At 50.6% G+C, this 15,000-nt stretch overlaps 2 protein-coding genes across 2 annotated transcripts in view; both read left to right on the top strand.

Moving 5' to 3' along the window:
• Nucleotides 1-1,863: 1,863 nt before the first annotated feature.
• The window catches only part of aff1 (AF4/FMR2 family, member 1), a 48,129-nt gene continuing 34,992 nt past the window's right edge, over nt 1,864-15,000 (top strand). The window contains 3 exon segments of the mRNA XM_076988872.1: nt 1,864-2,102; nt 6,802-6,919; nt 10,457-11,251. Of these exon segments, the coding sequence (XP_076844987.1) occupies nt 2,086-2,102; nt 6,802-6,919; nt 10,457-11,251 (930 nt within the window). The 5' untranslated portion in view covers nt 1,864-2,085.
• LOC143490254 (uncharacterized) overlaps nt 14,094-15,000 on the top strand; it is a 10,555-nt gene continuing 9,648 nt past the window's right edge. The window contains exon 1 of the mRNA XM_076988870.1: nt 14,094-14,343. The gene's annotated coding sequence lies outside the window, so the exon portion shown is untranslated. The remainder of the gene's footprint in view (nt 14,344-15,000) is intronic.

The raw sequence follows: 15,000 nt of genomic DNA, 5'->3' as shown, positions 1-15,000 counted from the left end.
TACGGGAGTTGTGTTCTATTGGAGCTGTTTTGTCCTGGAACTATAGTTCTATTAGAGCTCGGGTTTTAAGAGCTGTGTTCTATTGGAGTTATGTTCTATTAGAGCTGTGTTCTATTGGAGTTATGTTCTATTAGAGCTGTGTTCTATTGAAGTTATGTTCTATTAGAGCTGTGTTCTATTGGAGTTATGTTCTATTAGAGCTGTGTTCTATTGGAGTTGTGTTCTATTGGAGTTCTATTTTTTGAGTGTTAAACACCCTGACGTCTAAATCATTTGCTCTTTTAACAGCATGTGGAAAAAAAAAACGTGCTGATCCATTCTGGAACCCATAGGCAAACTTCACTTCCCAGGGTGCAGTGGCCACTACCCTAGTTTGCTGGATGGAGCAACAGAGTACAGAAGGGTGCTGGTGGTGTTTCTGTGGGGGTGTCAAAAGAGTGAGTGATTCAGGACTGGATCACCCACATTTCCCATGTCAAACCCTTGAGTGAGTAAAGTGCGTTGTGAACTTTGCAGGAGTAGCAGGCCTGCGTGGTTGTATTAGCACAGGTGTGGGTGTATTACCCAAGACTGCTTCTGTAATTTGTTCTCAGTAAGGTGCTATGACGAAAGCATTTCATGTTCCTGGTTCACTGAAAAAGGAACTTGCTGAAAAAGGAGGTTGTCAGTGCAGGACATGGGCAGACATGGGCAGCTCTTCTCCCACCGCTGACCTTCATCTGAGAAGGTTGAATGAGGAGGACGTTGAGCTTTAATGCCCAACTAAGAACCAGGTTTAGCTTGTCTGTAGAAATGGTTCTGGTCTGGAGATAATTCTGGTCTGGATTTTGTCCTGGTGTGGGACATATTATGTTATTATATTATGTTAAAATGTGTAATTAAACAAGTTTTTATCGGGTAGGTTTTAGTGTCCTGCGGTAAAGTGCAGTGACTGAGGTCCTCACACCTACTGCATCAACGTGGTTAGTTGACATAAGAGCAAAAATATTAGCTTGAGATATGTCAAATATGCCTTAGGCATACATTAAATTACCAAAAAACAAAACAAACACAAACACGTGCAGCTAATTTTAACCATTGATCCACATTAGTTTGATCAAAGTAGAGACTAATTTCACCAACTCATGTCCAACTAAAATACCTTTGGTGTAGGCCCTTACCATCCACCCCTCACCCCTGTCACCCCACCCCTCAACCCCGTCACCCCCACCCCTGTCACTCCACCCCTCAACCCCGTCACCCCCACCCCGTCACCCCCCTCACCACGCTTGCTTCCCGTGTTTTAGGCCCCTAAATTCCGCATGACAGCGAACAATGAAAACGAATGATCTAATTTTCAGACTTTTCAAAAACTTATGTCGCCTTTATTCTCGTACAGCCGCAGTGACAACAGCACCTTTTCATCCCTAGCTGGAAACAACATGTTATTATTTAGTGCACACAACAATAAATAACATTGCCTCCTAGTAGTCCTTAAACGTGTCGTGCGACATGTTCAGGAAGAGACGTGCGAGGAGAACTCGGGGTTTTCAACAGGAGTTTTCTGGCTGGATCACACACACACACACACCCCTCGCTAATATTTTGGCAAGCTTTTGCAGAATAACATGTCCATAATAGGAACGACAGGGCCGTACCATTTGTGACGGTGGGGGTGTTCGGCTGCCTCACTCGAAAGTGAGACGGTCTTTACTGCACATGGATATTTTGACAGTTTACCTCACTACACGTGAAGATAAGTACAGTAGAGAAGTTTAAATAAGTATTCTACGTGGTGTATATGTATGTGTTTAGTTCGCTGTTGGTGCCTGTGAGTGAAACGTCTTGCGCACCCCCCCCCCCCCCCCGGACGCCTGGCGGGGTGGACTGGCCCGCTGGGTCCAGGGATCAAGACTCTAGCAGCCAGTGTGTTCCAATAAGTTGTGAACTATGGAGGAACATTTTCACTCTGGCGTTTATTCTTCACACGTTTTACTGTTCCGGGCGATCTGATGCGATGTGAAGAACCAGAAACGCGCAGGATCATCTCGTTTTTGGAGGAGGAGGAGGGGGGGAGGACTGACAAAAGTCCATTAGTCTGGCACCATGGCTGGTCAGTCGAGGTAAGTCCGGTCCGGTCCACACGAACCAGTTCACCCAGCAAGTGGACTACATGACGCCCAGTACCAAGTTTAGTACTAGTCCACAGGCGCCTTCACGTCCTCGCAGAAAACAAACGCGTAGGTCCCTCTGAGGGTTCATGATTGAGAGAGAGAGAGAGAGAGAGAGAGAGGACGGGTCCACCTGGACGTGATCTGGTCCTACTGGGTCAACTGGGACTATCGGAACCGAACTGGTCGACGTGCGGTTCGGCCGACGTGTGTGTCCCGCTAGCGGGGCTGCTAACGCCGGGCTGCCTGTTCTCACCGCCGCTGACACGGATGCTGGGTGGGACTTTTAAAAATGGACGGGTCGGACCCGGCGGCGGTTAGTCGTCGTTTAGTTAGTCGGATTAAAGTGCGTTTGGGCGGCCGTGAGGCGGCAGGGAGCGGGCGGGTTAACGTCGCCCTGTGTGTGAGGGCTCGCTGGGCTAGCGGCACTAGTACAACTTGTACCGAGCAAACGAACGGGCAAAGTGTGTGAGGGGAGAGACGGAGCGATCCCGCCCCGAGGAGGGAGAGGTGGGATCGGCCACGGACGGCTCCGGTACCCCCGGTTAAAGTCTTCCTCAGGGCTTTTTAAAATTTTTAAATTTTTCTTCAATGTTTACTTGAACATTCAAATTGTATTAAAATATGAGTGTAAAAAACAAAAATAAAGTTGTCGCTGGCGGTAGTAAATTCTCCGGTTTATCGCGAGACCAGCTGATCTGAACCCAAACAACTTTTTTTTTTGTGTCATGTGGGCGCGCGCCCGAGCTCGTGCGTCCACGCGCTTAGAACGGCAACGTTTATTTAATGCAACGTGGGGAAACCTTTACAGCTGCACGTGGACGAGATGGTGTAGTTTGACAAGAACGTGTGTGTGTGTGTGTGTGTGTGTGTGTGTGTGTGTGTGTGTGTGTGTGTGTGTATAACGAACTAGCCAAGCAAGGTTAAGCTATGAAGAAGGCGCAGAGAATGTCGAAATGTTCAAGATCTTTCACCACAGACTGAATCTGTCCTAATGATGTTTTTATTATGCAGACACACAACTACAGATATGGAAACAAAGTTTTAAGAAGAGAATTAAAGACTCGCACGTGAATGTCTTTGGTGGGGGTTGGTGCTCTTAGTCTTACAATCGTGACAGATCACAGACTGATGACCAACTTCATCAGAAACACACACACTGCACGCCTGACTGGGTCTGCTGCTGGTGTGTAGCTGGTGTGTGTAGTTAATGGATGAGTCTGTGCTAGTCCTGGTGCCCTCACAAACACACACACACGTTACCTGTAACCACATATCCAGCTGAGAACTGGAATGTTCTGTAGGTTAATTATATGTTCATTAATCATTTTTAGCATTTCTTCTCTTGTCATATTGTGTTCCAGTGGGGGGCCAGTAGGTCTTGGTGCAGCACAGTGTTCATAAAGCAGAAAAGCTTTTTTCACTAGGAAGTGGAAAGAAGGAGAAAGTAATGGAGTAATGTAACAGTAATGGAGTAATGTAACAGTAATGGAGTAATGTAACAGTAATGGAGTAATGTAACAGTAATGGAGTAATGTAACAGTAATGGAGAACGGAGAAGTTCAATACATGCTTTTGCCACATGTAATTTATGCTCATTTCTGAACATTGGTCATTTTCACACCTGTGTACACACACGCACACCTCCCTGCACTCACCTTGGATGGTAAGAGGAGGTCAGAGAGGTCAGAGAGAGGGAGGGAGGGAGAGAGAGAGTGTGTGTGTGTGTGTGTGTGTGTGTGTGTGTGTGTGTGTGTGAAGCCAAACATTCGTATCAAGTCTGTGTGTGTCTAGGGTTGCTCCTTCACGGTTAGAGTTCAAGTGTGTAGGAGTGTGTGTGCAGTCGTCTGGAAGATCTGGGTGGCGAGACCTTCCAGGGAAGCGCTGGTTCTTCACTCCTCATACGGGCTGATGCCCTCATGCAGGCAGCTGTCCTGGGGGCCAGTGAGCGAGGGGCCACGGTCGGGTCACACTGGGGAGGAGATGCACGCCCTGTCTGGACCGTGTCTGCCAACGCAGCTGTGTGAAGGCGCCTCTCTCCACGACGGACACATGGTGCATGTCTCTGTGCTGTGGTCTGGGTTGGGGTTCGTCTTTCCCCAGGACTCTTCACTTTGTGTGTGTGTGTGTGAACGTACCCTATTGCGTGTCTACACGTGGTGGTTTTTAAATCAAACTCGTCAGCAGAAAGCTCAGTGACTGGTTGCTAATGCAGGGTGGCATTTTTTTAATCTTCCGTTTCCTCCTTCTCCACAAGTGTGACTGTTCCACAGAAACACTCGTGTTCTTCTGCTCATGCCTTTAGTTGGGGCGGGGCAGCGTGGGCGGGGCCGTCTGTGGGGCGGGGCCGTCTGTGGGGCGGGGCCGTCCGTGGGGCGGGGCAGCGTGGGCGGCGTGGGGCGGGGCAGCGTGGGCGGCGTGGGGCGGGGCAGCGTGGGTGGGGCCGTCCGGGCGGCGTGGGGCGGTGTCTCTCGGGCGGCGTGGGGCGGGGCAACGTGGGCGGGGCTGTCCGGGCAGTGTGGGGCGGGGCTGCTGGTCTGAGTGGTTGAGCTGCTGGCAGAGATGAATGTCTGTCTCTCTCCATCTCTCTCACACACACACACACACACACACACACACACGTTACACACACACGCACAACGTCAGCACAGTGTGGTGCAGCCTGATCTGAGTGGAGCTGTAAACTCCTCCCTCCATGACACTGCCCAGCACCTCTGGCTCTGTACAGCCATTGGCTGAAATGATTCAGAATTGCACTTGTACGAACCGGTTTGCGTCAGTATAAACCGGTTTGGCTTGTTGTCACTCTGTGAGTGGACTCTTCGGATTAGGAAAGAATGTGGGAATATAATCTCTTTATTTATTGAATAAACAAAGTGATGTGTTTTGAGGTGAGTGGTTCCAGTCTGCAGATGAATCCCTTCGTTGGAGTTTCTCTTTGCTTCACAGTTGCCCCAGCTGAACTGATCTGAGACGTGTCCTGATTATATGCACATATCAGAGTTAAGGTGGCAGATACACCCGAGTTTGGACGTGCCGTTTCTCTGCTTCGTGGTGTAGCTGGTGGGATTTAACCAGGCGGTCCCCGTGAACCTGCGTCCAGGGTGCTGCAGTGTGTTTGGGGTCTGTTGTGTAATCACACTTCAGAGGGCCTCTCGGCCGCTGGACGTGTGTGTTGGGTGTGGACAGAGACGTACGCAGAGGCCGCTGGGTCACATCGCTCCGTCAACCACCCAGAAAAAGGCCTGACGCTGGCATCTCTGTTCCTGCCACGGCTGGAGTTCCATAGGGGGGAGGATCTGAGGGGGGGGGGGGTGTCTGAGAGAGGGAGAGGGAGCGATTGAGATGGAAGAGTGTGTGAGATCTGAAAAAAGGAGATGTGTAAATGAGGGAACAAAAATCTCAAATTGAGGTATTAGTGGGTGTGTGTGTGTGTGTGTGTGTGTGGTGTGTGAGAGAGAGAGACAGAGACTCTCTGTCGGAAGGAAGGAAAGCTGGAGATGTGGAAGAGAGAGAAGGAGTGTAAGCTCGGTAGGGGAGGTGAGATCTTGTCCAGGCGTTTGTCACCAGGCCTGAAGCAACAGGCCGTGTGTGTGTCTCTTTCTCTCTCTCTCTCTCTCTCTCTCTCTCTCTCTCTCTCTCTCTCTCTCTCTCTCTCTCTCTCTCTCTCTCTGCATGTGATTAATGATCATGCCACTCCGCTGCATATTGTCTCCGATCTAGGACACCTCACTTGTTGCCATGGAAGGTCTGGTGGAGGTTGAGTAGGTCAGGATGGTGGATGTTCTGGGATGGAGACTCCACCCCTGCTTCCTGCTGTGTGACCAAGTTCAGTGTCTTCACTCCAGATCACGTAGATCAAAACCACAGCAGCCCCCATAATGGGGCAGGTCTTGGCTTCTTTAAAGACCTGCCACAGGTCTTGGGGAGCCGTTCTTCTAACTGTTGTTGTGTGTTGCCAGACTGAGTCATCGTGGTCCATATTACCATTTTCTCTAGTCACTGGCATCGTGCCAGTCTGGGAGAGGGGTGCCAGATGTTGTGTGAATCCCCCCCGAGGACCCGGTGGATAATTACACCTGTCCTTCTGGTTCTGTCCTCTGGGTAATGGATCTGGGACGTGTGTTGTGAACTGCACCGTTCTGCAGTACAGGTGTGATGAGTGTAATTCTTTATTTTATTTTGCACCGAGATTCTTCATTGCTGTTTGCGTGTTTAGTTCATGACATTTTCGAGTCATGCTAATGCTGTTTAATTTTTGGCCTGCTGGTTTACCTTCGTCAGACGACGCCCACAGGTGTGTTTCAGAGCCGCTAGCCACGAACGTTTGAGCTGTGATTGGGTGGTTGGGGCGGACGTATGTAGATGCATGTGCCAGATACATGTTAACCAGTTTTTGGGGGAAATTTGGTGTGTGTGTGTGTGTGTGTGTGTGTGTGTGTGTGTGTGTGTGTGTGTGTGAGACCAGGCAGGCACTTTTGTGTGAACAGTGATATTGGATAATACTCCAGCTATCTTTTTCTCCCTCTTACATTCATGTCATGTTCAGGCTTATGCGTATGTCACCTTGATAATGACCAAACTTGCATCACACAGTCACATTTACCATGTTTAACAACCTGTTCCTATCTGTTGTCTGTCCCGCACACAGTTTGCGTGAAGACCTGAATGTCCTGCGCAGGCGGGAGTCTGAGAGGCGGAACCAGGAGACCCAACAGTACAGGGACGTGTACCAGGAGACCACACCTCTCTTCGGGGAGCCCTACAAGGTGAGTCAGTCAGTCCGTCTGCTCCTGCAGTGCTCAGGGGTTTCCCTCGCCGAGCTCCAGGGGCTTAACGCCCACCTGAGCTTACCTGAGACGCGTCTGTAAGGTTTAGCGTAATGGCACAGGGGGAGTTCAGGGAGTCGTTGTGGAACTGCCCAAATTGGTAGTTTCTTTTCCTCGTAAGTTAGTGACTGTGGTTCCCCAAAGGGGCACTGTGGCACACCTGTCTTACACCCTGTTCACACCTGTCTTACACCCAGTTCACACCTGTTCCTCATGTGTCTGAATGTCAGCCTTGTATCTGGATATATATGCACCCTAGATGCACTTGAAAAAGGTTTAGATTTCCATTTCATGAAGTGAAGTGATGTGAATGTGTCCCTGGATTACGTTGGACCACTAACACCCCGTTCTAATATGCTGTCATGAGTTATTCCAGACCCGTCTGAGCAGACGTGTTTAAGTCACAGTGGCTGATTTACATATAGAACAGGAAAGACTGCTTGTTGCCAGGTGACCTGAGCTGCTTTGCATTTTTATTTTACAATCAGATTCCAGTGCTGCTAACCTGAGACAACTTTTAACAGTGTAACGTTTCCCACCAGCCACTAGTTCTGACAGCAGTTGTACAAAATGATCTGTGTGATCTTCTGCGTACGAAGCTGCTCAGATGAGCTGCTCAGGGGCTCAGCACGCCAGATCTGGCTCGCAAGGTGTCGTGGTCAGATGGGAGACACACCCACGGGCTAGCCTGTGTCCACAGGGGGACATGGGGTCCACAGAGCTGGTCCCAGCAGCCCTTTGGTTCCTGCTGTCCCGTACCAGCAGGCCGAAGCTCCTGTCGTTGCTGTAGAACACCGTCCTCATCCTCAGGGCCTAGAACCACTTGAGGCAGAGCAGAACCCTGGACCGTTGGGTCACCCTTATGATCCGGCACTTTTGAGGGCATTTGTTGAACTGTAAGACCATTTCCACTCATATTAGGAATAGGACATTAGGTGCTAGTGAGAATAGAAGATTTAACACAGGACTTAAACTCAACGGCCATCATTAGGGCCCGTGTTGCATCTTGTCTGAAATAAAACCCAGAGGTAAAAATAGGTGTAAGTTGTAAAATGCTCAAGTATTGTGCTGTATCAAAAGAAGCTTTTTTTAAGTGATCAAACATGGCAAATTCAAGTTGGTCACCATCAGATATGTTGTATACTGTGTTGTGTTTTGTGGGGAAAAATCTGAGATGCTGGATATTTTATCAAGCCATGGTCATCCATCATATGAAACTCTACACTACATTCAGAGGAGAAAACACACACACCTTCTGTAAACGCCTGTACTAATGCTGCACATGCTGCAAACTGTGTGGAGAGAGGGAGAGGGAGAGAGAGAGGGAGGGAGAGAGAGAGAGAGACAGGGAGGGGTGTTTCTTAACTGTGGGCAAGCCGTCACGGAGACGTCCGTGTGGGCAGTCGGCCCTGAATTATGGGCCCTAGGTGGAGGGTGTCGTGGCTATTTAAAGGTGTATGTGGTCAGCCGTGTGCTGGAGTCCTGCACGCTGCTGTGACGTGGTCTCGGTTCTCTAACACACTCTGAGTCCACCCAGCAGGTGCGTGTACATCATGCTCACGGCTCTCAGCATGTGCAGTTCTCCAGAGATCTTGTAGCACTGCTCTACGGTCTCTGTGGAAGTTCTCCTGATACCGCAGGACCTAAAGACTCCACCAGGCTGAAACTAGAGGGGCTTGTGTATAAAAACGTTTACTTATTTATTACATATATACAGTCATCTGCCATAACTTTAAAACTACCTCCCTAATATAGTGCAGTTTCCCCTTCTGCTGACAAAACGCATCTGACCTGTAGAGACGTGATGCTGTGCAGGACCACTGAAGGTGTGGTGGTGGACACCAGATCTTCTCCAGTCCTGTGGGTGGTGCTTGCTTCTTCTGCACATCCCACAGATGTTTGATCGGACTGAGGGACGTCGATACCTTGAACTCTGATATCATCCGCTGTGTGAGGAGTGTTAGATTGGCAGTAACACACCTGTGTGCCCACGGCAGCCGTGTGGAAACAGGATATCACGCTCGCTGGGTGTGAACTTCTCCTCCATGTGTCTGCTTGTTTTGTTGTGATGGTTTTGGGTCTAATGTTTCATTGTTATGAAGCTGGTGTGTTGTGCTGCAGTAATTCTGACATCCTCAAAGTCCCTCTGACCAAACCAGGCCGTGTCACGTCCCCTGTGGGTGCAGTCAGTCTGTCCCTGGGTGTGCTGCAGGATGAGGTGGATACACACACACACACACACACACACACAGTGGTGTGTTTGCAAGCATATGTGCAGGAGTGAGTGATTTAATGAGGCCCGTTGGCGTTCCTTGCCTGGGCTTTGGGGTGAGTCGACGTGTGAGTGACGGGGCGTCCCCTGGGGGGGGGTGAAGATGTCTCTTCTAAAAGTAGAACGGTGACGTGTCCCTTCCCCTTCACACACTCCCATCAGACTCTCCTCACCTTCTGCAGGCTGTTATCTGGCTGCTGCAGTTAATTAGGCTCTATGGAGAAGAGGAAGGGGCAGGGCAGGGGGCGGGGCAGGGGGCGGGGCACAGGATGTTTCAGTGTGACCTACAGAAGAGCCTGAGCCTGTTTGTTTATGACTGAGAGAAAGGAGATGGTGACTGTGAGTGAGGAAGGACTCGCTTTAGTCTCAGAGAGACAAACGGCACGTGAGACATTTTTCTGTGTCAGTTGAAGGCTGTGAGACGGATGGATCCAAGCAGACAGACCCAGACAGACCCAGACAGACCCAGACGATGCACGTAGACGCACGTCTGCATTCATCTCCACTGAGCACTCCCACGTGTGCTGCTGCCCACGTGGTCCAGTGTGCTGTCAGCCTGCATGGAGGAGGCGGGATTTGTTTGGGTGACGTTTAAAAGGGGAACGTGTCAGAACGGCCAGACACCAGAACCTGAACCTCAGGAGCGTCTGTCTCACTCCGTGGTGCCCAGCCGTGTGTTCCTCTAGTGGGAATGGCATCAGGATCGGGTGCCCGGAGCAGCTGGTTGGTGCTGGTTGGTGCTGGGTGGTGCTGGGTGTTCTAACACGCTGGTTACACGTTGATGCAGTGTAATTAAGGACCGGTCTGCGTGGTTTGGATCAAACGGTGACAAACCTGCCCCGAAGGTGGCAGGTACCGGCGCCCAGCCTAAAGTCCGGAGGCTGAAACCCGGGGTCATCAGACCGGGTCATCAGGCCAGCCGTGCATTAACACTGACACGAGACAGGCTGGAGTTTTACAGGACGTGTGACGTGTCGTATTTCACTTCTCCTGCACACTTGAGCTTCTCATTATCATGTAAACCCTCATCTGATCTCCAAGTAGATGTTCGATACCTCATGAATCTTCATGTAATTCCTTAACAGCTCCTCATTATCTCGTGATTCTGTATAAAACTAAACACCTGGTTGAGAGACAGAAGGACTGAGAGACTCGTAGCCTGCAGCACTTATAAATGACACTGAAGCACTTTCTTTTATTTCTAGACGAACAAAGGAGATGAACTGTCCAGTCTTATCCAGAAGATGCTGGGGAATTATGAGGAGGGGCACAGTTGTGCGTATGACGGCGTGCTCAAGGACTGTGCTTACGCCCCCATGCCAACGGCAACAACCTCCTCGTCTTGCTCGTCGTTGTCTGCCTCGTACGGACGGTCAGGACTGCCCACGCACAGGGACAAACTCCACCCCCCTTTCCAGAAGCCGCCGTCCTACGACAGCCCCCACACGGCCCCAGGAGGACACGCTTCATCTGAGGCCCACCAGCCAGACTTCACCCTGGAGCTCGGCAAAGACGCGCCTGCAGACACCTCCCTGGGGACGGGGGACACCTGGCCGGACGGGCGGGACTTCACCGCCGTGCTGCCGGACCTGACCCCGCCCGCTGACCCGCTCTCCCCGCTGCATTCCAGTGAGTCCAGCGACTCGGAGCACGAAGGGGAGAATGACGGCGGCCGTGCGGTGCTTTCTCCGGCCCGGCCGGATCAGACGCACCATCCGCGGGGACAGAAGGAGACCTCGCTGCCTGCTGGAGACGCTTTGCCCCCGGCCTCCCAAACCTACCCGCTCCCCCTCTCTTCCAAACCCAACCTCACCAACTCCAAGAAGCCCATGGCGCTGGTCCGGCCCATGGACGGGTCGGAGCAGGTGGCCAGCGAGTCCCCGGACCTCAAGGCGTCCCCCGGGGACTTCCACAGAGCGTCCTACGAAGGCCTGCCCGAGCTGAAGGCCCCCAGCAAGCAGGGTCTCCCGGCCCTGAAGATGCCCGCACACACTGTGGAGGTGAGAGCTGCTTCATTTGGCTTTTATAATGCAGAAACTTCCCTTCACATTCTAGCACGATTTAACGCTTCTTTAAACGGTGTTTTAAGGCATAAACCATACACACACATTTGTTTCTAGATGTTTCTCAACTTTTAACTATTTACATGCAGCATGTTTTGTGTTCATCTCTAATGACTTTCGCAAAAAGTAAATTTCTGATTGTTTGATTAACTAGCTAGCTAGAGGTAAACGTTGTGTGTTACCAAAACATTTACCAAGCTAACATTTGTCGAGTTTTGGTCGAGTTTTGGTCGACGGTTAACCGCAGTGATCGGTATCAGACAGAATAATGGACCTGAGGGAATAGAACCAGAAATGAACTCATAAGAGCAGGAGGTGCAAGGCATGACCAAACGATGGCAGATAAGACTCTGTACACCTAGATGAGACACGCACAATTGTTTGATATCTTTGTGCTTCCCATGAAACCTCTTCAGTGATGGTAGATTTATGGTGTACTGTGTCATCTCGCTACTCCCTTTACTGTGCTCAATTAATAATTAATCTGGCTATTAAATAGTTTGTAATTAATCTAGAAAGTGTGTTGAATCTGGACATTGATCACAAATGTACTTTTGTGATATGAAAAGACCCCCTGCAGATGTGAAGGGCCTGTGGGCTGTCAGGAGTCTCAGCTTCCTGGAGATCATACCCATCTGCAGGTGTGTCTGTAGGTCCTGTGAGAGGATGAGTGTGTAGTGTTGGCGGTCCCTATTAGCACCCTACCTACCTGGTATATAAGCGCTCATTAATGTGTGTACTGAGACGGTGTGATGAATGTGTGGTGTATTTATGAGCTGCACTCATCCTGAAGACGTGTGTGTTTGATAAACACACTGTTTATACTCACACTGAAGCAGGAATTGGGCTGTATTGTCATTTGCAGTAAGTGTCCAAGACTTTAGTGTTGCGAGCTTCAAAACCACATTTTCCATTATCAGTGGCCGTTAATTTTTGTATAGTGCATTTTGTGAAGAATCCCAGTTGATTAGATGGGTCTGTTACACACACACACACACACACACACACACACACACACACACACACACACACAGGCCTATATCTGTGTGTGTGTGTGTGTCTGAAGGTACATTTCTAGACACCATTTTGTGACTCTGCAGGAGGTCGAAGGTCAAAGGTGCCATTTTAATAACCAGTGAACTTGGGGAGAATCGACCCTCAGTCCCACGCAGATCCAGTAGAGCATTAAGACATTTGCATACCTCAACCCCATTCGTCCAGAACATTTGCATAACTTCCAGCTCCACTCACAGATTGGCTACAAGGGTGGCATGGATGTGATTGGCTATTTGGGGGGGGTTCTCCCGCCTGTTGCTAAGAGTACTGGTGACCTGTCTGATGTCAGGCCGGGGTTTCCACAGGAGTGGGCAGTGTGGTCATTACTGTGATGAATGATGTCACGCTCAGCAGTGGGCGGTACGTGCTAAACGAGAATCATACAAGCACATGAACTCTGGGTAGTGATTGGTTATTAGCCCATTATACCAATACTGTACTAATTTAATTGTATAAATTGGCGGTGTATTTAGTGGTAAACTACAGCAGGTAAATAGCACGATGTGTTACTTTTATTTTCTCACCTCTTCATTGACGAGGTCAAGCTTTTAGAAAACAGAACAGGTGTGTGTTTCTCCTTTAATTTCCCCAGTGAGGGGGCGTGGCCCCCCCGCGTGTGCCCACCTGTGGGTGAGCTGCTCACGCGACCCTCAGCAGACTGTGCTCACGCGACCCTCAGCAGACTGTGCTCACGCGACCCTCAGCAGACTGTGCTCACGCGACCCTCAGCAGACTGTGCTCACGCGACCCTCAGCAGACTGTGCTCACTCCCTGCTCCTCCGGCTACGTGAGCCTTTGTTTGACGGCCCCGGCTGGCACACGTGCTGCAGACAGTCACGTGTGCTTAACGGGCTTTTTCGATGGCGGGCACGTTAATCCTGATCAGCGTGATTACGCAGTGACTCATTCTTTCACCCGCCTGCTGCCTCCCACAGCACAGCATGCCTAGGAATACACACACACACACACACACACACACACACACACACACACACACACACACACACACCGGTCCTTACGTGTGGACGTCACAGACCACCCAAGCGTCCGTGCACGTGATGGAGCACGTTTAAGCTTGTGCTTGTTCCTCTGTGAGTAGAAAGATGATCATCTAGAGCAGGGGTGGCCAACCGGTCATAGACCAAGAGCCACTTTTCTTACTGCGTTACGGCAAAGAGCCACATCGTACATGGGCGAGTGTAATCTGTTGAGCGGGGGGGTGGCGAGTGTAAATTATTAGCTGTGAAGACAGTCAAATACGTGTTTTCCACTACGCCGGTTTTATAAGTATTAGCGGCTCGCTAGGCTTGTAAACTAACCGCGACCCACGAAAATGTAGCAGTGTGTCGCCCCGTTTGTGCAGGTGAGCCCGCGGACCGGCTGGGGAGCCGCATGAAACCAGGCAAAGAGCCGCTCGCGAGCCGCGGGTTGGCCACCCCTGATCTAGAGGGTCTCGGAGCGTTTGGCGTAGTTGAATGATGGCGCTTGGTGAACCTTCACCATGAACCAGACACAACAGAGTTCCTCTGCTGCCCAGGCCTACGCGTCCAGAACCTCCTTCTGAGGAACCACCTTCAGAGCGTCTGCTCAGACAGCGTCTGGTGTCTCTGAGGGCATCACGTCCTGTTCTCGGCCCCCAGGCACTTGAGTTCTGCCCTTCGGGGGTTCAGGTTTTATTCCCGTATGTTTTTTCTTTCCGATGTCTTTTTTGAAGGCTGCTTCCTGAGCTGGATGGAGCACGGCGTGTTCGGGCGCACGCTCTGCCCGTTGGCCCACGTGCCTGACGACGGGGTGCAGAATTCCTCCTCCATTTCCTGAGCTTTTATTAGATTACATCTCCACGTCTTGGTGGACTTGCTGACTGGTTGAAATGCAGCGTTTCTGCCGTAGGTGTGTGTGTGTGTGTGTGTGTGTGTGTGTGTGTGTGTGTGTGTGCAGGTCAGCACGGCTCCGTGTGGTCCTGTGATGGACAGGTAAGCCACGCCCCCCCAGGAATGGACCTTGTTTGGACGTGATATCACATAATTCAACGCATTGCAATGTATTAAATTTGTCTGGCAATTACGTGTGTTTGTTTGTTTGTACAGGGGTGTGTGTGTATAGTGTGTGTGTGTGTGTGTGTGTGTGTGTGTGTGTGTGTGTGTGTGTGTGTGTGTGTGTGTATAGGGTGGGTGTGTGTGTGTGTGTGTATAGGGTGGGTGTGTGTGTGTGTGTGTATAGGGTGGGTGTGTGTGTGTGTGTGTGTATAGGGTGGGTGTGTGTGTGTGTGTGTGTGTGTATAGGGTGGGTGTGTGTGTGCGTGTGTGTATAGGGTGGGTGTATAGGGTGGGTGTGTGTGTGTGTGTGTGTATAGGGTGGGTGTGTGTGTGTGTGTATAGGGTGGGTGTGTGTGTATAGGGTGGGTGTGTGTATAGGGGGTGTGTGTGTGTGTATAGGGGGTGTGTGTGTGTGTATAGGGGGTGTGTGTGTGTATAGGGGGTGTGTGTGTGTATAGGGGGTGTGTGTGTGTATAGGGGGTGTGTGTGTGTATAGGGGGTGTGTGTGTGTATAGGGGGTGTGTGTGTGTGTATAGGGGGTGTGTGTGTATAGGGGGTGTGTGTGTATAGGGGGTGTGTGTGTGTGTGTATAGG

This window comes from Brachyhypopomus gauderio, unplaced genomic scaffold, assembly GCF_052324685.1.
Source record: "Brachyhypopomus gauderio isolate BG-103 unplaced genomic scaffold, BGAUD_0.2 sc64, whole genome shotgun sequence".
NCBI classification, from domain to species: Eukaryota; Metazoa; Chordata; class Actinopteri; order Gymnotiformes; family Hypopomidae; genus Brachyhypopomus; species Brachyhypopomus gauderio.
The sequence above is the reverse complement of the archived record's forward strand: the minus strand, read 5'-3'. Positions and strand labels throughout refer to the sequence as shown.